A 27,256-nucleotide genomic window follows, 5' to 3' on the forward strand; every position below is an offset into this window, starting at 1 on the left:
TCACCAGTCGATGTGCCGGGGAGGAGCCGAGGCACGCGGGAACCTGTTCATAGTGTCATAGGTGGGAATGCTACAAACACACGCACACGCACACAAACACACACACGTTACAGCATTAACAATAATGACAATAGTGCATTTTGTTTGTTTGTTTTAGAAACAGCCACCGCTTGCTTCCTCTCTGCAAAGAGGAGCAGGATGGCTGAAGAGGAGGAAGAGAGCAGAACAGCTTCATCCAGTCTGGGATCCGGATTGTAGAACTGGTTAACGGGGGTCACCGGGGGTCACCGGGTTCCGTTCCTGCCTCTCAGAACTCGTAGGTTAGTGAAATATGTTTTTTGTCTTTTATTAAATGCTCCAGTTTTGTTAATTTGTAAGTTTTATATCCATTTTAAGAATAAAGTTGCGACGCTCTCATATTTCTTTTAGCTAAATGACCCCCCCCCCCCCCCCAGTATGACAGAAAATATCCCTTTTTGTGATTTATTTTCCACAAGCGACGTTTAGCCGCTCTGCTCTCTTTCTGCAGCGCCTGTCGGGCCACCCGACCCCGCGCTCGCTCGGACCCAGCTCAATTAAAAGCGTACACGACATGCAATGAGACGTTTCAATTGTATTAAGGAGGGGAAACCCAAAGAGCAGCACCCCCCATTGAGCACAGCAGAGCGCGACATGCTTGCCTCTCTCTGAACAAAACGATCAGGTGGACATTCATCGGACTTTGGCCGAGTCTAAATCAGAGGAAAAGAGGACGGTTGTTCACTCGGGTGCAAACAGCATGCAGCAGGTCAGCGACAAGACATGCAGACGAACAGCATAGAGAGGAAGAATTTAAAAAGCAAACACACACATCTTACTTCTGCGTGTTCTTTTAGGCATGCCGGAAACATTATTATCGTTTTACCTTGCCATCGTAGGACTTTGTGAGCGCTCACTATATATGATAACCATTATTACCAATTTCCATACTGAAAACAAATTATTACATGTATATAAAAAAAGGGGGGGTGGAAATGCAACATGAGATATGGCATTCCGATCAATGGATAAAATGTATCATGAATGTTAGGAGTTCTATATTTTTGGAGTATAAATCAAGGTGATTTATTTACACTTGTGAAGCAATAAATGCAAGAGCCCTTCATGAAACGTGAGGGGACACTTTTCACGACAGGAAGTGTCGCCGTCCGACGGCGAGGGCTAAAAAAAATTCAAAGCAGCACCGAGAATTTAGTAAAAGATCCAGAGAAAAGCGGAGCGAAAGGAGGTGGAGAAGATGTCTTACGTTTTCATGGGAACTGTCTCAATGCTATAAAGACACACACACACAAAAAACATGTTACTGCAGTAGAAACGACCAGAGGGACGCCGCCGATGGAGACGTCATCGCAAAGCCGTGATTAAATGAGACGGCGGCGAGCGAGCGAGCGAATGGTTCACCGAGAAAATCTAGCGTGACGAATGTGCCGATGCGTCTTTGTAAAGTGCAAAGTGCCTGACAGAGGAATGGCACAAATAATGAAGGATATGGAAGATGGAAACAGTAGAAATGGTTATCACAAAGTAAAATGCCAAGTCCCAGAAACAGAGGAACTACAAGGAGAGAAAAGGGGAAAGAGGATAAATCAGAAATAAACCTGGGATTATTAACAAAGCAAACAAAGAGGCTGTTCCTGGAACTCAAATTTCACTTAGCTGAGCTAAATATGACATGGAAAGGACTTCCTGCGACCGTTCCCAACGCTGGCCGGAACGCACAAACCAGGTTGACAAATCCCGAAGCACATTGACATTTCAGAAAACAATCTTACGGAAAGGGAACATCCCCCCAAAGGTTGACCCGAAAGCTACAGTGGGAGGCGAGGACCACAGCCAAAAACGCTGTCCATCTCCGTCCATCATCAAAAACTGATCCGCTCACGCCCGGGTCGGCCCCGGCTTTGGGACGCTCCCTTTCCGTGAGATCGTTCACTGAATTGTAAATTTGTCTCGGGATTTGTAAACGTGGTTTGTGCGCTCCGGCCAGCGTAGTTTCAGGCATCGCGAGTTGGTCGAATCTCATTCTGTTAGGTAGAAACTATGACAGAAACGCATCTGTAACACGGAACAACAGGCGTGAGCGCTCACTCGTCGTAAACGTCCTCCGTGTCCATCCGGCGGTAGTGCTTGGCGAGCTTTGCAGCCAGGATGATGCTGGGAAGCAGGAAGAGGCAGCTGCAGCCCAGACCCATCCAGAAGGTGTTCTGTGGAGCAAACCAGCCACCCGTTGGAAACGACCCCCCCGAATCAGTTTTAGACACTGCTCTGTGCGTATCGTTACCATGGAGTCCACCACGAAACTGCAAGTGATGATTTCCGCTGTGTCCACCATGTTGCTGAAGGGCTTGCACGGAGCGACCTCCAAGGCCAGCTGCAGAGAGGAAACACAGACACACGCACGGCGGGATCTGTAAGATGTGTGTGTTCACACACACACACGCTGCAGGGCGACAGCGTTCCACCGCGCTCAGAAAACAGGAATAACTAGAACAGCGCTCAGAAAACAGGAATAACTAGAACAGCACTCAGAGCGCAGACCTCCGCCAAGCAGCTCGTTCCCCTCCTAACCGGATTCACACCGTCCACATGGTGATCTGGATCAGCGCCAAAATGTTCTAGATTGTTCTTGTTGTCTTTAAACACCAACCATGAAATTTTTTGATTTTTGAATCCATAAATGGGTTTCAATGTTAAAATAGTTTACTTCTAATAGATAGTTTCATATCGGACCCCTTTGTGACTGGGATGTTTGGTGAGTGAATTTAATGCAGATTTTACAAGCCAGGATTTTTTCTGGGAAAAGCCTCCATTATAAGTAAATGGGAAAATCCAGATTTCATTGTATCCAGACGGATCCGGATCGCTCTCAAAATGTAATGGGATCTAAATTAGACCAAGGCCCATCTTCAGATTTGTTTTCACCGAGCTCCATTCAGCAGTTTTTCCTGCTAACAAACAGAACTTAATGTTCCGTTGACTGGGAGACGGCTCAAACAGCTTCTGAGTTAACCTCAGAAACCAACGTTTCTCCAAGACTCACAGCGGCTGTAGCTGCTATACACAACGGCTCAAACACAACACTCTGCAGTGGGAACTACATACAACAAAAGTAACAGATACAGGAAACTGTAAACGCACAGATTTTTTCACCCATTCTACGTATTGATGGAAGTAGCCGACGATGGTCGATGTGAACCTTCCCGTTTCCTGAGGAAGAGTAAATCAGAATGCGAGTCAGAGATCATTCACTAACGGAGGAAACTAAACAAAAACAAAAGGTTCCCAAAGTTACCCGGTTGATTAAATGTGTGGCATTCTGGGAGATTAGCTGCTGGGCAGCAGTGATGGCATCAAGAATGGCCAAGACTTTGTTCTGAGGAGGAGAAGCGAGCGACGTTAATGACGTCAAGGCCGAACGTCAGATCGGACTCGGGCCGGCTGGCTGCTTTGCTTACTGGCAGGTCGGAGGCGGTTCTCTCCAGGAACCTCATGCTCTGGTTCAACGCGCCCTTTCAAAAGAAGACACAAGCACATCTTTTTTATTGCGTTAAAGTCAGCAAAGGGAAAAAAAAAACGGTCAAGGATAACAACACGAAAATGACACCAGGCAGTAACACAACAGACGCACCTGAACGATGCAGAACATGAATCACAATTAAATAGCCACAAAGTGGAATAAAGAAATGAGTCACGCTTTGTTGTGTAGACTGTTATTCCTGGATGGACAGACAGATTTAATTCAGGACTGAATTAAAGTCACATTTCTTTTTCCTCTGGTGGATATTTTATATTTTGGTACTAAAAGCTTCACGTCCAGCGAATAAAAAAAGCAAAAAACACGACATCGCTGAGGTGAAACATTTCTCTAAACGTTCTAGTAATGAATTGCTTACCCTCGCTCTAACATATTTCTTCAAGTTGAAGGTGGAAAAAGGGGAAATGAACAAAAACAAAGGAGGAAAATACAAAAAGCTGTGATTAAAAACATAATCGCATGCATTCACTGCTACTCAAAGGAATGACATTTACACTCCACTTTACATTCGTGTTCACAGACATCAGATGTGAAATGACTCTGGCCTGAAACGTTCTGCTTTCATGTGAATTCAAAGTCTTAAACCGAGGACGCCATTCTCCTGATCAGACATGAGGAGAGCTCCAGCAGGCAGAATGAAGCAAATCGCATCTTTTGTCCTGATTGACTTTCCCTCGGAGCGCTGATTTGGAGTAAACCGTCTTTAAATGTGCAGTAATGGATATTTTGGCCTCTCGGAATCAGGAAAACAAGCAGTAAACAAGAAGTAAAGAAGAAGATTTTCGGTTTTCCTTCTGTCGTGTAGGTGTGGTTTTATTCCAAAGCGTTCTTACAACCATGTTTCAGGTTTTCTCAGAGATCCTTCAGCTTTTATATGCAAAGCTGGGCTCTTTTAAATAAAGATTGTATTTCCCCGTTAATATGTTTCCCTTGTTTGTTTGTCTCATCTAAAACAACAACATCAACGTCTCTCTGTATGTTTTTGGGACAGAACATTTTTCTTGTGAGAAAGCGAAACCCTTAAATAAATAAAGCCAACCAAACAAATGAATGTGTGGCGGCCGTGTTTCCAGACAGGCGGTTACCGTGGCCTGCTCCATGGGGATGATCTGCTGAGCGTGGATCTGCCGCAGCGTTCCGACGTGGCCTTTCAGAGCCGTCTGCAGAGCGCCTCTGGGCTGAAACGGAAGCACACAGGAAGCGAGCAATTACAGCGAAAAATCCTAAAATAAAAATGAACTAGAAGAGCACCCGGAGAGCGCAGACCTCCGCCAAGCAGCTCAGTCCCCCCTACATTGTGATTTACACCAAACATTATTGTCCTACACGTATTTTTAGATTCCTTAACCATGAAAACAAACCGTTAGAAACTCAAATTTCAAATCCCATAAAAATCGATCAATAATCAACCGAGAAATTGTCGAACAAATTTTGAAGCTCCATTGACTGCACTGTTCACGAAAATCTCAAAGTGATCCAGAACCCAGGATCTCTTCTGGATCATCACCAAAGATTAAATCATCTGTTCCTGATGACAGTCCCAGCATTTCTTGAAAATGTCATCGAGATCCATCTGTAGCGTTTTTGAGTTAAGCTGAATTATTCATTGTTAAAGAACACCGTTCGGAATGATGGCTCCGCTCCTTCATCGCCGTGGGCGGACATGAGACAAGAGGCCGCGGCGGGATCAGCACCTTGGACAGCGCCACGCCAGACACCTTTTCACTCTTTATAATCGTCCCAAACATAATGAACGCAGCTGCCGTTCCCTCGCATTTTAATCGCTAGGGAACGGCGGGAAGCTGATGTTTGTGCGTCAGTCGGAGCGGGGTGGAGGTGTTCTTACCATGAGATCCGTCTGGGCCTCCAGCTCTCGGGCAAACGAGCGCAGGTCCACCACGGTGACGCCTTTGTTGACCTGGAGATAAGGAAGTCAACGTTCTTTATGATCCTTGAGTTAAACTTTCCCCAATAACTGCCGCGAGACAGAAATGTTCATCAGTTAAATAACCCTGCAGAGACGCCAGGACATCAGGCATCCCATTCGAATGCCCCCCCACCGCGTTTCATCACCTCCTCCAGGTATTCTGCATAGTTGATTTCTGACAGTCCCGCTTCAGAGAAATCCAGCAGGTTCTGCTTCCCCTCCGCCTCCAGCAGGATGATCCCCCTCAGGTCGATCCGGATGTCGTTCAGGAGAGACACCACGTCTTTGGTGAACTGGAAACGCATTGAAATCTAAGCGGTGATGGCGTTCATGTAAAGGCCGTCAAAAAGAATCTGTCGTCTGCTTGCTTTGGACACGTCAGCGTGATTTAGCGACGAGTACGCTGGCAGCAAAACAAAAGAGCCGCGGCCAGTTCTGCTGAAATTCTGCATCCTTTCTGGAAACTTCTAACATGTGCGGACATTAAACGAGAACAAATAAGCCATCTGTGGAGCGAGGCGCGGCGCGGGATGACAACGAGCCAGAACAATCTCTCCAACGAGGCGAGCTAACAGAGGCTGGCCAGGGATGGAGAGAGACAGACGCTCGCATCAACACGAGAACTCGAGCAGCCTCCGAGATGAGGGCCGAGGGCCGGCAGAGGGGACGGCTGCTCCAACCTGAATTCTGTTTGCATGCTTTATTGATTCCAACCCCGGGGGGGGGGGGGGGGGGGTTCTCAGCATTTACTGTCTGTGAGTTTCAGCCCTAAAATGATTCCATTAATGCCTGATTTCGTAGCAATGATTAGCTTCCTCTTTTCCACATGCATGCGTGCGTTGGTATTTTCTTTTTCCTTACTGACCACTGTGGTGTTCAGGAAGGAGGAGATGTTGAAGACCTTGTCCAGGCGCATTGCTGAGTAGATGCCTTTGTTCTCTTTGCAAGTGCTGAGGAAGAGAGAGAGAGAGAGAGAGAGAGAGACGTCAGCTGACATTTTCAAAGTGAAACCATCTGCTGCCACCGAGCGACTTTAAGTAGAAGTACATAGAGCGCAGAAAGCTCGGAGAGCCTGAAGGCATGCAGGGCTGCATCCCGAGAAATGAAACCTGCAGGAGGAGCTCGGCAGCCAGCTTCCTCCCAAATGTTTGCTGGAACGATAAATATTCCTTCATAATATTTAAGCAGCGACATTCCATGTAGACTCAGCGCTGCTCGCCGTTTAAACAGCCAGAACTCGCTGAAGCAAGCACGCTCCATTGTGGCAATATAATGAGTGTGGGTCTGTTATCCTAGAGATGTGCAGCCACGCGCTGGAGGGAGATGATGAAAGCCGATGTAGTCACGGAGAAAGAGGCCAAAGAACAGGAATGATGCCGATTAGCTCGCTCGTTTGCGTCCTGGTCTACGGGAATGCGCTCCCCAGCTGCGTGGTCGACGGGCAACGCCTGCGCGGGCTGCGTCAGGCCATAATAGAATAAATAGAATCTCGCTGCATCAAATGCAAGTTTTAAAACAATGCAGGAAGACAGATAAGGAGACGACCGGCAGCAAAATGATCAGAGCCGAACTTTGCTCCTGAAACCAAACGGGGGTTTGCCTGTAAATGCTCTCTGCCGTCAGCTCCAGGTCCGAGTCGTTGTACATGTAGCCGGGGATGAAGTTCCTCCAGTCCGGGTTGACCAGGTAGGGCGTGTCCACTACCTGTAACGTGTGATCGAAACAGGCTTAAACGTCTTTCAGGAATAACACATTTACTAGAATTAAATCAGAAACAGTCGCTGCCTTGCCTTGAAGACTTCTCTGGTGTGAAACGGCTCACAAATCAGTTTCTCCATGTTTCCTCCGACCAGGAAAGTGGCGGTCGCCACTCCCATCAGCACCCAGGAGAAGATGAAGCTGAATCCAACACCGCTGCGGGGGGAAGGGCAAACGGCAGGCACTCACAGGATGGAGTGATGAAAAACGGAGGTGTGGCCGTCACTCACGCCATCAGCATCGTCCCTCCCGTGTTGGAGATGCAGCCCCGTGTCGTGGGCGAGGCGTGCTTGTCGTATCCCAGCGTTCCGCACAGCAGGCCCAGGTAGTTGAACGCCAGGACCAGGACCAGCATGCAGCAAAGAGTGATGCAGCAGATCCATCTGCAAGCAGCCGCCAGCGCTTGACAACGGCGCTTTGAGCGATCTTAAGGCTTTACGTTTGACTTGTTTACCTGTAGAAGTCCATTTGATCTATTTCAGGATAGTGGTCCTCAATCTTGGCGTGGACGTGGCTGATGAAGATGGTGAAGTTGGAAAGGGAACTCTGTACGGGGAAGGCTTTGGAAAAGCTGCTGATGTTTTTCCCGATGTCGTCCATCAAGCCCTGAACATCTGGAGGATGGATCAATCCATCAACAGGCCCAATGAGCGTCAGGACACGAGAACAAATAGACAAATGGACAAACAAAAATGTTCCCTGGTTTCTGATTGGCTCCTTTTGAATAAATAAATAAATATCCTTCTGATCTCGCAAGAAGACAAAAGGAAAAAAGACAAAAAGAATTGTAGTTTTTTAACAGATACGGGGAATAAACTACGGAACTTTAACGAGTTACTCACTCTGCACCACACTTCTGGTCTGTTCAATCACCATGTGTGGCGTGTTGTTCAAAGAGGAATAGCCCTGGAAAAGGACAAAAAGGCTAAAAAAAAACAAAACACCCTGCAAAACACTCAGGATATCCACAGCTCAGGTCGCGACCCACCCGCTGGACGACAGCGCTGAGGTCCGTTCTCAGCACACGGCTCATCTTCTTCAGCTGAGCGTTCACTTTGGCCAGCTACAATAAAACACAGTCACGCTTCAGAAGTTCTTCATCGATATTCATCGTCAGGAATCGGCGCGTTCGGCCCCCTACCCGCGTGAAGTTGGCGCTGATCTGCACTTCGGACAGCGACCGGCGGATGTTGCGGCACAGCTGGGCGGTGGTGGCGTCCGACTCCTCGTCGCGGCAGCCCGGGTCATTCAGGGTGCGGTTGATGCCGGTCCGGACCAGGCTCAGGTTGAAGTTCAGTTTCCCCGTCCCTTCCTGAAGGACCTCCAGACCCACGTTGGCGTTCTCCAGGGCCTCCCTGGTCTCTCGCATGGCTGAATTTAAGACACCACAGTAACCCACAGTGAATACGGCTGCAGTGAGGATATTAAAAATTAAACAGGGTGTGTATGGAGGCGGCCAATTAAATCAGCTAAACGCTCCTGGCGTGGTTCTGCCTCTAAGGAACCATCAGAAGGATTTAACTCCCATTGCTGCAGATTTACATATTTAATTACAGCGAAATGAAACTCTTTATTTTCTCTCATCCCTAACTTTTAACCAAACATTTTAACATTTAAATGTGAAGGAAGGTTTTCTTCCCATGAGCCTCCGCCTTCATAGATCTTCTGCAAAAGCAGTCATAAAGGAATACGAATATTTGATTCCAGTCTTTTACTTCTGCGTTGGGAAAATGGGGCGATTGGTTTAACACCGAGCATACGCACACTTTTTCTTTCCCCAGCCATGAAGCCAATATTTATAGGCCATAAAATATAATAGGTTGTAGTGTAATATTGGCTCATGTTACACAAAGTACACACAGGACACGACGCGAGTACCAGGCCTGAGCCGAGGATGTGAATACATCTAAATAAGTGCAAGGAGGAATGCTATGAATAACATGCATTTGTTAGACTCTATTAAATCACGCTTGCTCTCACCCCAGCAAATGCATCAGCTTCAGTTAACAATCAAAGAGTCGCCTGCAGCAGGCGCTACAAAAAAAAATAAAAATCTTCAATGTTGGTTTGAAAGACGCAAACGAGAGGAAACTGCAGATGGATGCCATGTGCTAAATGATGCACATAAGAATAGATACGCACTGCTTAGGCAACGTAATAAGAATGTTAACATGCTGTGACATCTCGCCTCAGCCCCAGTGGGTACACGACACGACACAAACATCAAAGACACAATCTGTATTCACAGTCACTGGTGTGAAAGCTCGTATATAACGTCCATATACAGCTGCTTGTTGAAATGCACGAGGCAACCTAATAGCATAACGCTTCCATCGCTAGCTTTTATGGGCGTTTCTGTCTTAAAGCAACAGAACCGGTTCCACAACCACAATCACAAGGTTAAAAAAGGAGGGATCTCCAGGAGCCAGCGGACGTTAGGTTGGGTTGTTTAGACAAAACCTGGTGATGCCGTCGAGTTAAAACTGCACGTAGAGCTCAGGTTCTGATTGGCGGCGCACGTAGTGCAGTTTTGATATATAAACATATTAATACTTGTTATTGGGGGGGGGGGGGGCAGAGGATCACAAGGGGACAATCACAAGAGCAACACTGGTGTCATAGTTCACAGGGGGAGGGGGGGGGGGCTGTCTAATGGCCGCTGGTCATCGCCCAGCGACTGAGGCGCCGTTACCTTTGATGGCTCTCTCGATTTTCACTTCACAAAAAAAAAAAACATAAAAAGCAAAAGATTTAACGGACACATTCCTGATTGATTGATTGGTTACAAAATCAGAGCAAAGAGAAACGAATCACAGTTCAGCTCGCTCCGTCAATAACGGACTCTTCATGCTTTAACCTGCTCTCTGCAGTTTGAAGTTGCACAGGAAATAAAAGAAAAACACACGTGGATGTACCTCCGGCCATATTGAGCACTCTGTCCAAGGCAGGATGCACCTCCTTATGCAGCTGGTCATGTATCCTTCCACCCAATAACGGACCTATATCTGCAGGGAACAACGTTAACACGTCACAAATCCGTTTCTTATATCTGGAGCGTAATGTGGCTTCTTAACTTTATGAAATGCAGAATGCCAGACTAAAAATAGAATAGCGAAGGGAGAACAGTAGAATTTATCCGTCTAGACCGAGTTTTATTCCACAAATATGTCGCTAAAAGAAAGCAGACGCAGTAAATTCAGATCCATACAACCAAGAGTCGGTGTGTCTTCACGCGGGGCGACTTACTGTCCAGGTCGTAGACGACTTTGTTCCTGGCAGTGGCGTATTGGGATATCAGGTAATCAATTTGCTGCACACAAAACAGAGCACAAAAGCAAACGGATGAAAATCACCCTGAAATACAGCAAGATGTCGGATTCGTGTTATCGTTCAAAGAGAAAGCGAACCAATTTAAAAAAGGCTTTGGAAAGCCTTCACAAAAGTACAAACAGATACTCGGATGATCAAATGCCATTTGCCGGCCTCACCATCGGCGTGTCGTTGGCGAAGGTGTGCAGGTCCCTCATGTTGCTGTTGACCAGTCTGCGAATGTTCTTCACCTGAGAGCTCAGGTTCTGATTGGCGGCGTATGCGCACAGGACTCCGACCCTGAACCAATGACAGGCACAGAGAGTTACCTCCCCAGGTGACCCCGATGACCCCACAGCAGCGCCGGGGGGAGGAAGGATGGCACCAAAAGGTGCAATAGCACCCGGCGGACAGTAGGGGGCGGTGTGCGCCACCATTATTATTACTTACTTTGATCTCACCTGTGGAATAAATTTCCCAACAGACAGATTTCTCAAGAAAAAAAGTCATCGTTTCAGATTTAAATAAACTTAAAATACTGATGGTGTTATAAATTTCATTGAAGAGCAGCCGGGTGTATTTCTGAGACCTGGTTCACTGATCTATTCTCAGAGCGAGCAGGTACTCAACGGAACACAGGAAATGCGGGTGTATTCACATTAAGCTCCCTGCCCATGTAATTCATGGCTTTAAAATACATTCAAATTCAAAGGGAAAACACAGACTTGCTGTTAAAAGCAGCCTCTTGTGTACTTCAAACAGACCTGAGCGGCTTGGTGCAAGGCTTAATTAGTTGGATCTGCATCAAGGGATAGACAGCCCATAATATTAAGATGTTTCCATGACTCATGCTCCTCCCATCTGAATTTTGAGTGCGGCAGCTGGCAGGGCTTTATGCATCTAAGTGTGTGCGCATGTTAATTCTGCACGAGCGTAGCCGGCGTCCACGGGGGGATGAACCAATGCTCGATTGATTGTGACATCACAGCTCTGACAGAATAAAATAGAGAATCTCATTTAGGGTCGCCTCCTTGGAATAATCCGCTTTATGAATGATGTAAGAAAAGCAACAGGACCGCCCCACAGGGCATGGGGACGACTTCAGAGCAATGGAGACGGACCGGGGGGGCTGTGACTCGTGTGTGTGTTGCTGTGTGTAGATCTGTGTGTGATCAGCAGTCGTTCCTGCAGGAAATAATCCCGTTAATCCGGTTATAATCTCACCTGCACATTAGGGATTGGGCAGTATTTTAATACGCTGACTGTGTGCAGAAAATACAAAGTAGATCCAGTAGCGTAGGGCTAGTGATTCTTAAGAATAACTTCCAAGGATAGAAGCTTCAGAATTAACATATTTGAACAAAAAACAATAATTTTAAGAGTTGAAAAATGTTGTTTGGTGAATTAAAAGCGTTTTCATTTAAAGCGAGGTTTCAGCGTGCATCTGGAAGAAGAAAAAAAAAAAACAGATCACCCGACGCAATTATTTAAGACGTGTCTGGAACTGGGCCGAACGTCCGGGAAGGGATCCGGAGAAGTGGATCCATCCGGAACCGGGAGAAGATTCAAAATGGCCGCCTCCACAATAAAAGCCTTCTGTCCCTCTTCCTCGTCTGTTTTCTTCACCACACCCATTCCGTCTTTCCTTCTGCTCTGACTCACCTGTTTCCTCGTCTCTCATTCCAACCTTCCATACCCCCCCCTCTCACTTTTCTCTCAGACTCAAGCTTTTATTTCCATTTCCCCATCGCATCAACGCCCATCTTTTTTTGGGCCCATCAACCTCCCTCTCTTTCCCTTTGTCTCTCGTTCCCTCGTTCTCCCCGACTGTGTCCAGCGAGGTCGCTGGAATCTGCAGCCGCACAAAGACTCTGAGTAAAAACTAAAAACCGAGTTACACGACTCGGAAGGAACTGAATCCGGCTTGTTTTTGACGCAGATTTGTCGAAATGAAACCGAGATGAAACAGAAAGGCGAGACAAAAAACAAACACATTTTAGCGTTGCGTATAAAAAAAAAAAAAAAAAAGATCAAACGCACAACAAATCTGCGATGACGAGCAAAACATGCCCGAGCTGAGCAGCGGAGAATAGATGAGGAACCTCATCGAACCGAGCTACAGAGGGGAACCGGTTCTGATCGGGCTCGGCCTGAACCCACTTGTGGATTCTCAGCAGCAGCAGCAGCAGCAGAAGAAGAGGAAGAAGAGGAGGGCCGGGCTCGTGCGGCGCCCCAGTATGTAGGCCACACTGGGGCGTGGGGGTTACACGGTCTGGTGGCGCCACAGCGTTCACAAACTCCAACAATGGCCTGCATTCAGGGCGATTGTAGTGGCGGGGCTGGGACCGTCGCCCTTTCAGAGCGGCCCGGCTCGCACACTGCTGGAACTGTTGTATCATCTAATCTGGATCACAACAGCAGCAGCGCACACAGTAGAATTTAACCCTTTCATCCACTGCATCTTCCTCTCCAGAGGTTAGTTTGCTCACATTTATAAAGAATTTCTCTAACCGGGACAACCCAGGAAAGACACTGGCATGCTGCTCTATCTCTACGAGCGCCTTAAACGGTCACCGGGGGGGGGGGGACAACGGTCTGTTAGTTCCACAGTAAACAATACAGGACAGATAAGAATACTAAACCCTCATCCGAACGACCTGAATGGCGAGTAGATGTCTAATCTTTCTATCAAATATTAATGTTGTGATGTCAGAAGGAACATCTCGGGTCAAGAAATGACCCAGAAGGATTTTAAAGAGCAGGTAATTTACTCATGAGACGGGAACGTCCTAACGAACGGCTGGCCTCAGATCAGCCTCGACCGATCGGCTTCACGCCGATTTGCATTTCATGATTTAAAGTCCCGTCTCTCGCCTCAAGGACTGAAGAGAAGGACTTGGAATTCAAGTCGGTTCCTATCTTCTGTCGCGATTCAAAAGACAAATCTTGTTGAGTGAAAGGAGCCGTGTGTCCGCGTGACACGCGCTGGACGTCGTACAAACAGCGACGCTCTGTTGTACAATCATAAGAGGCGTCTCCACGCCAACGCCTAAGTCAACGCCATTCATCAGCGAGAGCTTCATTACCAGCTGACGCTGTAAGAACAATTCCCCATCATGAGGCAGCAATAATTTACTGGTTCATTATTTCATATACGTCCCCAGAATATTCCCCTTATACACAAGCGAGTCGGGATAATCAGCGAATCTACGTTACAAATCAAATGAATCTTTATTGTTCCCTCAGTGTTTTGGATGAAGCCATTTCCAGAGCTCTTTCCTTGTTGCCGAGGAACAGAAAGTTGATTGCATCTGTGCCGAACGTGCGAAAGAGTCTTCCTTTCTACCTGCAAGAGAAGCGCTCTTTATTCTGGATCAAAAATCCCCCCCGGAGACGAGGCGCCGCCCTCCTCAGCGGTATCAGTGAATCCCTACAGCTTTTCCTTTTCACATGTCGTCCCTCCTCCGTGCCACACGGCGCCACATCATCCCTAAAGATTCGCCTTTGTTTGTCTCATCGGCCCGAGCTTCTCGTTGTTCCGCAGCTCTGTGAGGCGGATCAACAATCAATGCAAGTCTGCTAATCAGTTTACGCTCATTGAGACTTTCACTAATCCTCTTTGACCTGGTGGGTGGAGCACAAGGGGAATATTCTCCTAAAAACAGTCCGGGTCCGGCCTTGGCTCTCATCCCTGACTGGGATTGCTTCATTAGTGCCTTAGTGGAATCTCTGCCTGGTAGCTGGGGGGGGGGGGGGCTCTCTGGGCTCCCAGGATATTGGAGTGGAATTTCTAATAACTGGGGCTTCATTCCCGCAGAAGACAGAAAGCTAAGTGGACGCTTTCAATCCAGTAAAGAAAGACAAGCTCTCCACCTCTTTTGTGGCGCCGTCAAATCCCCGTTCGCTGCTCTTCTCCCGCCACAGAGGCCGTAAAAAAAAACAAGGTGGCGAGTGGATCGAGTTTCCCGTGGTCCATTTTCTGGGAGATGAGTTTCAGCAAGAGCAGCGACAGCCGGGGACGTAATAGTCTCAAGAGGACACGGTGAATTTATACGCTTTACTCCCAGTGTTTTTTTTTACCACCTCATCATCATCAACTGTAATTTAAGATGAAAGCTCGTCACTTGGCTCGCCAAAATAAAAGACTACAACCAGAAAGCACTCGGCACGAAGGACTGAAAAGTGGGTGGAGAAAAAAAAGCGAGACATTTGGACATATAACATGGAAATATTGGAAGAAATACACTTTTTATAGTTTAACGTGGGCAACTGTTGACAGGCGGATTCAGGATTCAGGCCAGAAAGTAGCTGCAGGAACTTTAAGCTCGATTCCTATATGATGAAAATCAGTTGGAATCTCGGAACGCCTTCTGCGGCCGGACTCGCTCCAGTTCCCGTTTGATGGACAGATCACATACGTGATTAAAGTGTGCTTATACAAGGATCAAATGACATACGGAGCAGTGCTATAATAGCCCCCGGAGGCAGGAGCAGCTACGAAACGGCAGCATTTGTTCATGTTTTAAGAGCGTCTTGACGGGATGAAGAATTCCCGGCGCTCCCGAAGCTCCAGTGTGAATTCCCTGCGGATTATAATGACCAGCGCTCAGACTGAACACAAACATGAAGGGTGCTGCCACTGAGCATCAACAGCAGGACTTTACTATATATAGCAAACAGGATGGGGGGGGGGGGGGGGGGGGTACATATGCATGACTATGACACTAAAATACGGCTTGCATTTAAATCCAGTGTCAATGCATTTCACGACTAGAAAAGCACTCGGAGAGCACAGACCTCCGCCAAGCACCTCAGTCCCACCTATCTTGTGGTTTACACCGTGAATAATGGTCCTGAACTTATTTTGTCTATAATCTTTGTATTTATTTTATCTATAATTTTTGATTCCTTAACCATGAAAACAAACCTTCAGGAATTGGCCATGCAAACGCAAGTGCAGCCCAATGTTTCGAAACATCTCAATAATAGCCGAAATCTGGATCCGATCCGGATGAAATTTGTTGGCAAGATTGAGACCCCCCCCTCCCTACATGATTGTGTCAAATCCCATAAACATTAGTCAATAATCAACCGAGATATTTAGGAACAAAAATTGAAGCTCCATTAACTGCAATGTTAACCAAAACTTAAAAGTTATCCAGAATCCAGGATCTCTTCTGGATCTTCACTCAAATGTAATAATCTATTCCTGGTAACATTCCGAATATTTCCGGAAACTTTCATCAAGATCGGTCCATAGCTTTTTGAGTTATGTTACTAAACGTCAGCCAGACAGACACCGGCAACAACACAACCTCCTTGGCAGGCTGATCGCCGCGGGCCGGGCGTGTCACACACTCACGTGATGACCAACGAGGTGGAGAAGAGCAGCGTTCCCAGCAGGCCGCGCTGGCAGTCGGCGTTCTTCCTCTGGCGTTGGTGCATCTCACCGCCGCAGTTGTCGCAGCAGCGGCACATGCAGAAGAAGAGGCCGGCGAGCGGCACCAAAACGGCGAAGAGCAGGCCCGCCGCCGCACACACGAGGAAGCCGATCTCATAGTAGATGGCCTTGGGGGGGGGGGGGGGGGTAATGAGAGGAAATAATGAGGTAATGTACAGATTGTTTAATGGAGATAGGAGGCGGAAAAAGGGGATGGGATGCAGGAAAAGCAGAGTCAGAGGTGATGATTAGAATCGGATCCGGAGTGCAGATGAAGCGAGGGGGGAGAAGAAAGGGTGGATGAACAGGAGAAGACGAGTCAAATCTAAAAACATCTGCTGGAAAATTCTCTCCTCCGTCTTTGTGCAAAGGGGAGAAACAAGAAACACGACGCGTGACAGTCGCTGCCGGAGAACCCGTCGCCTCTAAGCTCAAACACGACGACTCCTTAACTACATTAAAACACAACGTGAAAGCAGAGACTAACACAGGAAAGCATTCATGAATGCTGGATTTCTTTCTGGGGGGGGGGGGGGGGGGCATATATTTCAAGACATGAAGGACGATGGGAAAAACGCTCAAAGAGTTAATGAACAGTAGCCTGTGGTGCAGCTTCTCCGCCTAATGAAGGAGAACTGGGAATAGATGAGCGTGCCGCAGCAGACCCCCCCCCCCCCCCCCCCCCCCCCCCCCCCCCCCCCCCCCGACGACGAGCATTAGGCTACAAATCCCACATTATTCCTGCAGCAAAGCAACAAATCACTCCGTTTTGAAGTCCAATTCATTCTTTTGAATTATTTTTGCTGCAGCAAGTTTATTTTTTTAAATGCGTCGTTCAAACAGATATAAGTTTGCAGAGCCTTTCATGTTCCACACATTAAATCCCGCTTCACTCTCCCTCCGCAGTCCGGCCAGATTAAAGGAAAAGGCACCGTATTCCTGATTAGATTAAATATACAGCAAAACAGAAGGTTTGCAGATTCTAAGAATCCGTTCCTGCATCTTCTCCTCTCTCTCTCTCTCTCTCTCTCTCTTCCAGGTCAGCGTTTCATTCTTATTCCCTCCTGCCGGCGTGGAGCTTTCCCTTTCTCCGTCTCCTGACTCCTTGCCTTCGCAACCTGCAGCCTTTAAATCACCCGATCTTCTCCCCATTATTGTTTCAGCTCCTCTGAATCATCACATTCCTGCCGGCCAGCTTCCCAGCTTTCCTCTTTTGCATCGCTCCAGCCAACCGTGCACTTTCCAGTCCGGCCAACGCCTCCCTTCGCCCCCCTTCCTCACCAATCCCATTCTCTGAGCACCGATAGATTACAGAGATCCGTATCAGAAATAACCAGCGACCCCACGCATCTTTTGTAAACATTACGAGAAATGAAAAGTTTCATTTCCTCCACCTCATCATCATCATCATCATCGCTGCACTGCAGCGCTCCCACTTAATCTTCCTCGTCTGCATAAACCAGAGGAGGCGCCGGCTTTCGAAGTACGGCAAAATTGAATAGGGGATTTGTAATTCCCAGACGGCATGTAAATCGTCACAAGATGCTCGATAGCTTCTCATTATGAAAGGATCAAAGCCGGGGCCGCCATCGCCGCTCCTGTATGGCGGGACCGCTCTCCCGCCTGATTCGGGCTAATCTTAATCCCCCCCTCTCGAGTCGACCTCCCCGTCGTCTCCGAGGAACCTGCAGCTTTCGCCTTTTAACACGCCGGGGGGAAAGAAACCCGCACAAAACCAGAGGAAAGCATAATCCAGGCTCCGAACACTTATATTTGGATGAGTGACGCAGAACGCATGATATCGGGCTTTTGCTCCCCCCTTTCATTTTAAGGTTTGTCCGGATGAATGCTGATCTCATTAGAGCCTCCATATTATCATACATCCGTATTTAGAAGACGAAGGCCGTCGGCCACGCCCCTCCTGACCTTTAGGGATGAAGTCATGGGTGATTTCACGTCCGTGGAAGCAGAGAAGAGGAGAGAATCCGAATCAAACGAGACACTGTGACCCATCCCGTGTCGTCAATGTGCAACTCCGAACGCTCGCATTGTCATTCTGCTTCCGGGTTCTGTTTCTTATTGGGTGAATCTTTACAGGGAAAAGGTCAAAGGTCGCACTTTTACTATGTTCTTCCCCACAAACGCTCTTCTAGCGCCTGCAGCGCCGGCTATTTTGGGACTATATAAGCTTTGTCTTGGCCAATGCCCAAAAGAAGAAGGTGACCTTCCGATGGGAGCGAGCTTGCGTGATGACGCGGCCAAGACGGGCAGCTCTGTAGATGTGATTAGATCTAATTAACAAGCAGCCGCCAGGCCTGAGAGGGGGGGGCGGAGCCTCAAACGCCAGGGCATTAGCCTAAACGACTCATCAGCCGTCAGCCGAATGCTGGCGTTCACTGTGAATTCATTCACGGCTGTTAGTCGTCTTCCTCGTGTGGTCTTCCTCACAAGCATTCGATCGCTTAACTTAAATCCACAATGTCTTTAGATTGCACGAGAGCGGGTCATCATTGATCGAGGCTGATGAGCTCAGCTTCAATGAGAAGGAAGCCCATTGGTTGAAATATAATTGATCTTTCCGCTTGTGGAGGAAATAAAGACAAATATAAATATAAATATAAGCCTGGAAATGAAAAGTAAAAGAAAACGCACGATATCTGAAAACATCGAAACAACGACGCGCTTTGGATGAGACTAACTCGGTGGGTGGGATGGATGGGAGAGCGGCGTCCGGTTAACACTCCAATGTTTAAACCTAAAGTTGTGGAACGCCGGCGACTCGGGGTGAGGGCGGCGAGGAGACGAAGGGGATGGCTTTGCGTCACGCAGAGTCTTTACCTGAAGGCTCAGCACTATGTTCTCTGGCTGAGGAAGGCCAGACCAGATGGGGATGGAGAGGGCATGCAGAAGACAACACGGCGTGAAAGAAAGAGCGAAGCCACACAACAGAAACATGTGGATGAAACAGAACAAGAGAAGAGAAGTCAAATCATTGGAATCCAATCCAGCCTGAGTTCTCACGGAGCTACCGCAACACACGCCTCCCTTTCTGAGGGGTCGGCGAAAGCTTCGCCGGCTGGCAAACGCCATCGGCGCCTCGCTTCTTTTTAAATGTGGAAGACAAACACAGTTTTACCTTTTGGTACTCCGCCTGAACGGCGCCGAACTTGTCCTTGGTCAGTTTGACAATTAGTTCTGCAAAAACAAAGACAAAAAAAATATTCACACTCAATTCCACGCTCTCAAAAAAAAAAAAAAAAAACATTTTCTAAAACCTTGAGAATAGGAAATATTTGAATGCAGGTTGGGGGAAACTTTTTTATTTTATTCATTTATTCAGAGAGTTCGAGTGGAGGCTTGACTACTTTGACAACGTGGCGTCAGGAAATGTAAAAGTTCTTTCCTCAGAACCTCCTCCCTCCGGGGTTCGACGGGCGGAGGAGGGCCTGACGGGGCGAGGGAGTCACGTCGTGGAACCCGTTGCTTTTCCTCGTTATTTCTGGATCTCAGTTTTTTATCCAAAAACCTTGTTACACTTTCTTTCTGGAAAGGTTCTCGTGTACATAAATGATTTCCTGCAGAGAATAACATCCCTTCAGGGGCTTCTACAACCCGGACCGGCTGGTAGACCCGCGGGGTCGCTGGTTTTAGTCCTAGAACGGGCGTGGCTCCAGTGCCTTGCTTTAGGGCAGGTCTGCTCTAGTTGTAAGGAGCAAACGGTCGACGGCTGTGACCGACTTCTCTCCGCCAAACAATCCAACCAAGTTCAGAAAACAGAAATCGAGTTTGTGGGTCAGGCCGCCGCCGCCATCGTTTTTCAGCCCCTGTGTTAGTCCCCCCCCCTAAGGAAACCGTAACCCACGCTCGCTACTGAACATGCAAATGAACGAGAGATTAACGGACGTGCAGCAGCGTCGGCCCCGGAGCCTTTAAAGCAGACTTTAATGAAAGCTTTGCAGGGAGCCGGAGATAAATCAGAGCCCGGCAGGATGGATTGTTCTGCAGTTTTTCCTCAAAGGGAGGCGCCCCCACCCAGGTGGATTCATGGAGAACCTGCCGATGCTACGCCTCTACGCGAGTATCAGGACTTTGAGCCTCTTTCCTGGTTATTAGTTTAATAACTTCAAACTTAGAAACACTGCGTGTGCATAGGCGGATCCTTTTACACCGAGCCCCCCCCCCCCCTGTTTGCGTCGCCACGTTGCTATGGTGATGTGGAACTACTGCAGGGGGCAGGTTGGATCACTGGTTGCAATCCAATGCCAGAAAATCACAACTCCTCCGTTTAATCGGCCGCCTTTTGAACGGCGTTGAAATGAAGCCGCTCGCTTCCCGGGCCGGCCTCCTCGCCCGGCTTGGCGGCGCATTCAGAAAACACTAATCCCAGATTTGTGGATCCATTTCAAGAGCAACGACACGAGTCTGAAGGCTCGCGTCTTCACAGGACCGGCGCCGCAGGCGAGGATTTAAAGCGCACAACGACCCGTTTCGGGTTTTAATTATGCAGCGTGAGCTTCTCCCTCAAAGCCGGGCCAGCGACTGGCGCCGGTGTGAGTTGAGAGGTTTGACCCGGCGCCTCTCAGCGCAAGTGAAAAGCACATTTCTCTCCTTCCGCCATAGAGAAAAGGTTTGTTTACCTCCACCACAAAAGCTTGATGTGACAATTTGACCGATATCAGCAAGAAAGAGCAGAAACTCTTTCCTGGAGAGGCCAGAACAGAACATCGAGATAAATCGGCACCGATAATGAAACATCGGTGATCGTGGGCGGAAACATGGAGGCTGGCGAAGAAGCCGGTCCTGGATTCACCTGAGACGACCCCCCCCCTCCCTCCCTCCCTCCCTCCCTCAGGTGGGACTTGCAGCGATGCGTTTCCTGCTTGTGTCCTGAAGCGGTCCCGTCGCTGACGGTCATCTCTGCCGCCGCGGCGACACGACTTCATCCGACACCGCAGAAACACCGCAGAGGAACCACGCACGTCGAGAAGATGGCGGTGACAGTTTTATGGGGGGGGGGTTAGGGTTAGGGTTTTAAATCGGATTTAAGTAAATCACGGTCATTCCTGTCCAGAATTAAAACACAGGCTCGTGATGTTTGGTTTCACAGCAGTGAGTGAACGGCCTGCGTCTCTTAGCGCCGCGACCTCCTGACCTTTAGACCTTTAGGCTGAATTTGCAGCTCACTGCCGGCGCCATCTGCTCCACGCCTCCAGCGAACAGCGACCGGGTCCGCTCTTCACAGCGATACTTTGGAACGAGGGAGGATTCCGATCCGCCAAACATCGATAGACGCTCCGAAGGGAGGATAAGCTGCACCGATGCGCGCGCCGTGAAACACGACTCATGACTTCAGCGTCCCTTCAGCTGGCGGATGCTTCATCCTCCTCCACGGGAATGTTAAAGTGTTGGGTCAGCGCCCATCCGGCGCCCAGTGGGTCGCTCAGGGACGCCGTCGGGGAGCTCCCATCCCCACCTTCCAGGTGAAGGACTCTTTTTAATAACGGAATAGTCGTGCAGCGGGGTAACGGCGCCCGCAGCGTCGGCCATCAACGCGCTAATAACGACCCGCGGATCAACGGATTTGGATTTCATTTTGCTTTCGGCGTCGTCAAATGAAAACGATCGATCGGCTGCGGCATCAGATCCATTGTCGCGCCATTTCTCCCCTCGTGAGATGGAACGTGCGCGGCGGACCGGAACCGGTGTACCGAGCGGAACGTTAGAACGATGAAGCAGCCGGAGGCAGAAGTCTGTCGGATGTCGACGCGGATCCTCCGACGCTTGTTTAGTTCAGCGGGCTTTGACGAGGCTAATGAGACGATAACGGGGCGGATAAAGCCGCTTGAGAGATCAGCAGAGTAAAGACACACCGTCCTGTTTGGGAGAACAACGGAACACGACTCGTTAATAGAGTCATTATTTCGGTGTCCCGCCCACACCGTGAAAATGCAAAACAAACTGAAACAAAATAAAAGGTAAACATTAGAAGTCTCAAATTATAACCTTGAACGTTTTAAACCGATCCAGTGAATAGTTGCTCCGTCTACGGATTCATTTAGGCACGTCTGCCACTCAAAGCCCGACTCGGCTGGAGAACGTCTCCTTTACGGGGGCCGTTGTGACGTCAGACTCCAAACTGTGACATCACTTCCTCTTGAGATCTGGTGAAATAATTATCTTCGGCTTCTTTCACCAACGGAAGACATTCCTGACTTCCTTTAGGAGAGAGCTCAGTAACTGTGGCCTAACAACACCCCCCCCCCCCCCCCCTCTGCTCCGTGTATGCGGTTGTCAATTTACCCCCCCATCAGATTGCCGCTGTGAGACACACCGGCTGTGGCAGCTGTCAAAGGGTTTCCCTGGCAACTGTTGCCTGTCTTGAATAGATGTCAGACTTTCAGCAGTTCCGTCCAGGCGTGGTCCCCGCTCAACGGCGGCTGGAACGCGATGGACGTTTGTTGCCTCGTTGCTAATAGCGACAGATTAAAAGCCACACGTCACTCAGTTTGGAGAATGAACGCCTCAGTCGACCGTCGCCGGATTAAGAAGATGTTCAAATCTGAAAATGTTACGCAGCGATTGTGGAAGACGTCAATCATCACAGCAGCTCGAGGTTCGCCGCCATTTTCTGGGTTCCTTCCGGAAGACGCTGGCTGTGTGCACGTTTCTCTGCGTGCACGTTTCTCTGCGTGCGACCCAGATGTTGAATCCCGTCGATGGCAGATGTTTCTTTGCTAAATGCCAACGCTGTTGACAAGAAAACCACATTTTGCTTTTCTTACAGACACAAAGTGAAGCCGAGCGGCTTCCTCTTCAGCCCCAAACGCTGGTGACGACATGTGGCGCGGGGGATTATGGGATTACCCAATTAACAAGGTGGACCGCTAATCCGCGCGCAGACGGTGACGCGCTGAGGGGAAGGCGCGTCCTTTAAGCGTCCGCGACCCAATTAAACGCGCACAGCTGAGTGATCGACTAATCAATCAGCGCTGAGGCGCCTCGACTAACCACGCCCCCCCCCCCCCCCCCCACTATGTGCGTTTAACGTCACGTGACGCTGTGACCCCACGCGTTCATAATTGACGCGAACACGACACTCAATTAGCGCAGCTCTGCGCGTAAATCAAAGCGCGCGCGGGTCGGCGTGACGCACGGAAGAAACAGAAACACAAGGTGAACGCGCGTTTCGTGTGATGGAACAGGACAGCGGGTCGTTGGTTCGAACCCGCTGACGGGAACTCGTTTATGTTTGTGATCAAAAAGTAACGAAACTACATCTCGAGTTCGGAATCTTCCCGAAGCCAATCGATCCGAAGGAAACCCAAAACGCCGGGATCGATAACAGACACGTAATAATCGACCGGATTATTCCCGAGCGCGTTACCTTCGGGGAAGCCGTTGGGCTGCACCGCGCACAGAAAGGCCTGCACCGTCTGGAACAGGATCCCGATCGGTCCCGGTTCGTAGTGGGCCAGCGTCTCGTAAACACCTGCGGGCACATAACCGAAATCCAAGTTCCCCGGTGGCGGGAGCCTGCGCGGCCCCGTCCCCTGCTGGAGCTCCGCGCACGCCAGGAACACCGAGGGCAGCAGGAGGATCCCGGTGGTCCGCATCCCGGTGGTCCGGATCCCGGTTGATGAAACTCCGACCCGACCGGTCGTCGCACCGGAATCAAACGGACCGCCTGGAGTCGGTTCTCCTTTACCGACGGACGGACAGAAGTCGAGCCGCAGCTTTTTACGTCCCGCTGCCGGTGGACAGACCCGTTAAGAGCATCGCCCCCCCCCCGCCCCCGGTGAGCTGCTCCCCGCTCTCGAGTCTGTCGGTAGATCCGGTCCCGGCGAGATGAGCGCGTCTGACGCTTCCTCCCGAACAGCGTTTGCGCGGGGATGCGCTGCGTCACGGGAGCGGGCGGGGGGTGCGCGCCTCCGTCACATGCACAGGGAGGACCGGTCCGGAGAGAGGCGCTCCTCCTACCGGGGGGGGGGGGGGAGTTTATTCGCACTAAATTCATCAAAGAAAAACTTTCCTTGCAGCGTGACACCTTTCTCGTTGACCTTTGACCCCAAGAGGATACCTGAGGTGCATCCCAGAGGGGGAGGGGCTGTCTCTGTGCACCATAACGTCCTTGTCCTCCCCCAGACAGATGAGCCCACCTGCAGGCTAACCTCTGTTCATCGATGGATGGTTGCTTACTGTGCTGTTGCCATGGAGACGGACTCCTTCCTACCGTAAAGCGAGTGCCGCTGCAGCGCAGCTTCCCTCACATCAGCACATCCTTGATGGATGGCGTTCCGAACACGGGATGCACAGGCGGGCCCTTTATCGGGAACGCCACGGACAGACGGAGTCGTTCTGGTTCTGGTTAAATTAAACCAAAGCACATAAAAAAACCAACAACTTTATTGATCCGAAAATGAGCGTCCTGATCAAAGGTAGGAAATAAATAAGAACTCAAAGTGAAACGGCTCCGGCGAGCTCAGCTGGTTCCAGTCGGAGTCCGACGCCACTGCAGCCCGAACCGAACCGGACCGGCTCGGGAGAGACGACAGCGTCGGACCTATAATCCAGAACTTCCTTCTGATGTTACAGAACGTCCCACAATGCAACATGTTTACATTAAATACATCCTTTCCCGCTTTCAATCGATCATGGGTTCGCATCCCTCCCCAGCCAAAATAAACAAGTTCTAAGTGATCCGTCAAAGAATCGGAATTTCAATTTGACGGCATGCGAAACAAACACGACGCGCCTCGTCTACGATAAACGCGAGTCAGAGATTTCTGCAGCCCAAATGTTGGCGAGCGCGTCGCGTAAATGTCGCTTCCGCTGTCGGTGACGTAAGAACGTGATCCATTAGTGCAAACGTTCTCAAAAACAACAACAACAACAACAAATATCGGGCTCACTGATGAAATGTGTTTTTAAATATAAGATGGGAAAGGTAACGCTTCGCTCAGTAGCAGCTGCACCATAAAAATAAATACGACTTTCATTTCAAGACCTGGAGAACATGTAGCATTACATCCAGTGTTTGACTTGGACTCGCTTCCCAGTCACGTCCGTATCCATGGAAACCCACGCTTCATTCCCACCGGATTCATCACCTGGGCTGTTCCTGGAGCGAGGCGATGCTGCCAGTGTTTGCTAGCTTAGAACGTTTCCCTGCTACTGGAGCAAACGGAGACGTTCCGCGCCTTCTGGTCCCCGAGTTCACACCGACACACACTCCCAACACCTCCACACACACACACACACACACACACACGTTTGGTTCGCACTTCCCGTCTCCTGCTGATCCCGAGCCAGCTGAAACGCGTCGGGATCGTCCATCCTTATTGCACCGCCGCCGCTGACGGAGACGGACGCTCGTTCCCCGGGCGGTGGATCGCCGCGGGTCAGCCGATGCGGTTGCCGCAGATCGTGAAGCGGTCGACCTGCAGCAGGTCGTTGTTGGGGGTCCTGCGCCTCAGCTCCGACGCTCCCCCCGCCTCTCCTCCTTTGGAGAGCGGCGTCTCCGACGGAGGAGTCACGGGAACGCCGGGAGCAGCTTCTGGGGGAGTCGTGGGGAAAGAGTCAGTCCTGGGAGTCGGTTGGGTGGTCACAGAGGAGGAGGAGGAGGAAGGTGGGGGTGTGGCAGGCAGCTGCTCCACCTTGGACACATCTGTAAAGAACGGCAAAAGAATGAAAGATCAAACACAAACTGAACCAGATCTAAACCTCTGAGGGGAAAAATAAGTGGGGTGAAGTTTTATGACAGTTTGGGAAATACACTGGAAGTGGTTAGCTTAGCTTCTTAGCTACCGGCCGTTGAGAGGCAGATTTCAATGTCAGCGTTGGCAGTGAATGACGTTAATGGCACTCAAAGAGTTAATTTTTTTCCCGATAAATAAAAACGAGTTTCGAGTTGTGAATTTGTTGTTTTCATTCCATCTGCAAACAAACAAACATGTTTTATTAAAAAACAAAAAACAGGAAAAGTGGGATGGAGAGAAAGAAGGACGGCTATGAATCCGGGGGGGGGTCAATGTACTCCCACCTGACAGATCAGCAGCTCAGAGCGAGAACAATGAAAAGCAGCCGGAGGAGAAAACGGCTACAACCAACCTTAACTTCTTACAGTGGACGGCGCAGAACTACCGCCGTCCACCGCTGCCATGGAGACCGTGGTTAAAGGAGGCATCGACAGGAATATGAACTCTGACGCAACTCCTCAGACTCACTGAATACCTTCGGTTCTGTGTCATTTAATAAAGGGGAAACAATGTGGAATAAGAACGATCTGGAATAAACACACAAGCGCAGCTCTACTGTTGTGGAGGAAACGTGAGCTAGCATACACGTTAGCCGCCATATGGGGCTTGAAATGGCTCATGGGAAACTTGCCCTCTGGACAAAAACCAACAGTGCAGACAGACGGCGTGTCTTCTAGTGTGTGAGCACGGATCACCGTGGAGACGGAGACGGAGACGGAGACAGGTGAGCAACTGTTCGGTGAATCCACCGGAGCAGCGGGAGACGCTGGCGGCGCAGGCAGGAGCGGTTTAACGCGAGCAAAGGGAGCTGGATGGGAGGTCGCTGGTTTAAATCCCGAAACGCGACGGAGGCGGCGAGGACGCGACCTCAGAATGCAGCGATGGAGACACGGCGGGTTCACGCCTGGAAGGACTCTCCTCATCTCGACCCCCGTCCTTTAGAAAAGGGACTTTTCTTTCCTCCAGTCAGACTTTTCTAGCTCCTCGAGGAGAACCTGCAGGTAATTTAAGTGACGGCTGCACCCACTGCGGCTTCTAAACACACCCGACGTCTGCCATGTCGATGGGAATTTGTTCCGTCTGGGAGACGGCGGCTCCTAAATATAGAATCCGCTCAATGGACAGAACGCACTTTGATTTAGATATAGATTTAATTTGATTTAATATCCAACACATCTGTAAACCTTTGTCTGCATTTGGAGGCTCACCTGGAGGCGCGGGGCATCCGTCCTGCCTCTCGGGGGAGGGCGGGGTCCTCCCGAACAGGTCGTCCTCCGTGCCGGCCCGCTGGACGTAAACGTACGACTTCCCCAGCAGCACGATGCTGTTCAGCACTTTAAGGGAAAGAAGCCTGAAGAGGGCGAAACCGAAACGTAAAGCAAAGTCTTCAGCAAGCGAGCGAAAAAAAGACAAACGAAGACAGAAGAGCAGTTTATCTCGTCTTCATTCACGAGGAGGATTATTCTGCCAGTCAGAAGCAAGCAGCCTCCTCA

General features: G+C 49.5%; 2 protein-coding genes across 2 annotated transcripts in view; both read right to left on the reverse strand.

Moving 5' to 3' along the window:
* Window positions 1-23,621, reverse strand: prom1a (prominin 1a). The gene is made up of 28 exons (XM_068740169.1): window positions 23,393-23,621; window positions 19,145-19,203; window positions 18,847-18,873; window positions 17,890-17,934; window positions 15,931-16,136; window positions 10,748-10,868; window positions 10,506-10,569; window positions 10,175-10,264; window positions 9,952-9,975; window positions 8,401-8,630; window positions 8,248-8,322; window positions 8,102-8,165; window positions 7,714-7,873; window positions 7,490-7,642; window positions 7,292-7,415; window positions 7,102-7,205; window positions 6,367-6,451; window positions 5,648-5,794; window positions 5,421-5,492; window positions 4,660-4,752; window positions 3,933-3,950; window positions 3,495-3,548; window positions 3,332-3,412; window positions 3,178-3,246; window positions 2,321-2,410; window positions 2,128-2,243; window positions 1,286-1,309; window positions 1-70 (listed from the first exon to the last, which is right to left on the reverse strand). The coding sequence occupies exons 1-28, from the start codon at window positions 23,619-23,621 to the stop codon at window positions 1-3; spliced, it is 2,694 nt and encodes an 897-aa protein (XP_068596270.1).
* Window positions 23,622-24,421: 800 nt separating this feature from the next.
* The window catches only part of tapt1a (transmembrane anterior posterior transformation 1a), a 10,017-nt gene continuing 7,182 nt past the window's right edge, over window positions 24,422-27,256 (reverse strand). The window contains exons 14-15 of the mRNA XM_068740320.1: window positions 26,972-27,114; window positions 24,422-25,672 (exon numbers count right to left, since the gene is read on the reverse strand). Of these exons, the coding sequence (XP_068596421.1) occupies window positions 25,407-25,672; window positions 26,972-27,114 (409 nt within the window). The 3' untranslated portion in view covers window positions 24,422-25,406. The remainder of the gene's footprint in view (window positions 25,673-26,971; window positions 27,115-27,256) is intronic.

Source organism: Brachionichthys hirsutus, chromosome 6 (assembly GCF_040956055.1).
Source record: "Brachionichthys hirsutus isolate HB-005 chromosome 6, CSIRO-AGI_Bhir_v1, whole genome shotgun sequence".
Classification (NCBI taxonomy): Eukaryota; Metazoa; Chordata; class Actinopteri; order Lophiiformes; family Brachionichthyidae; genus Brachionichthys; species Brachionichthys hirsutus.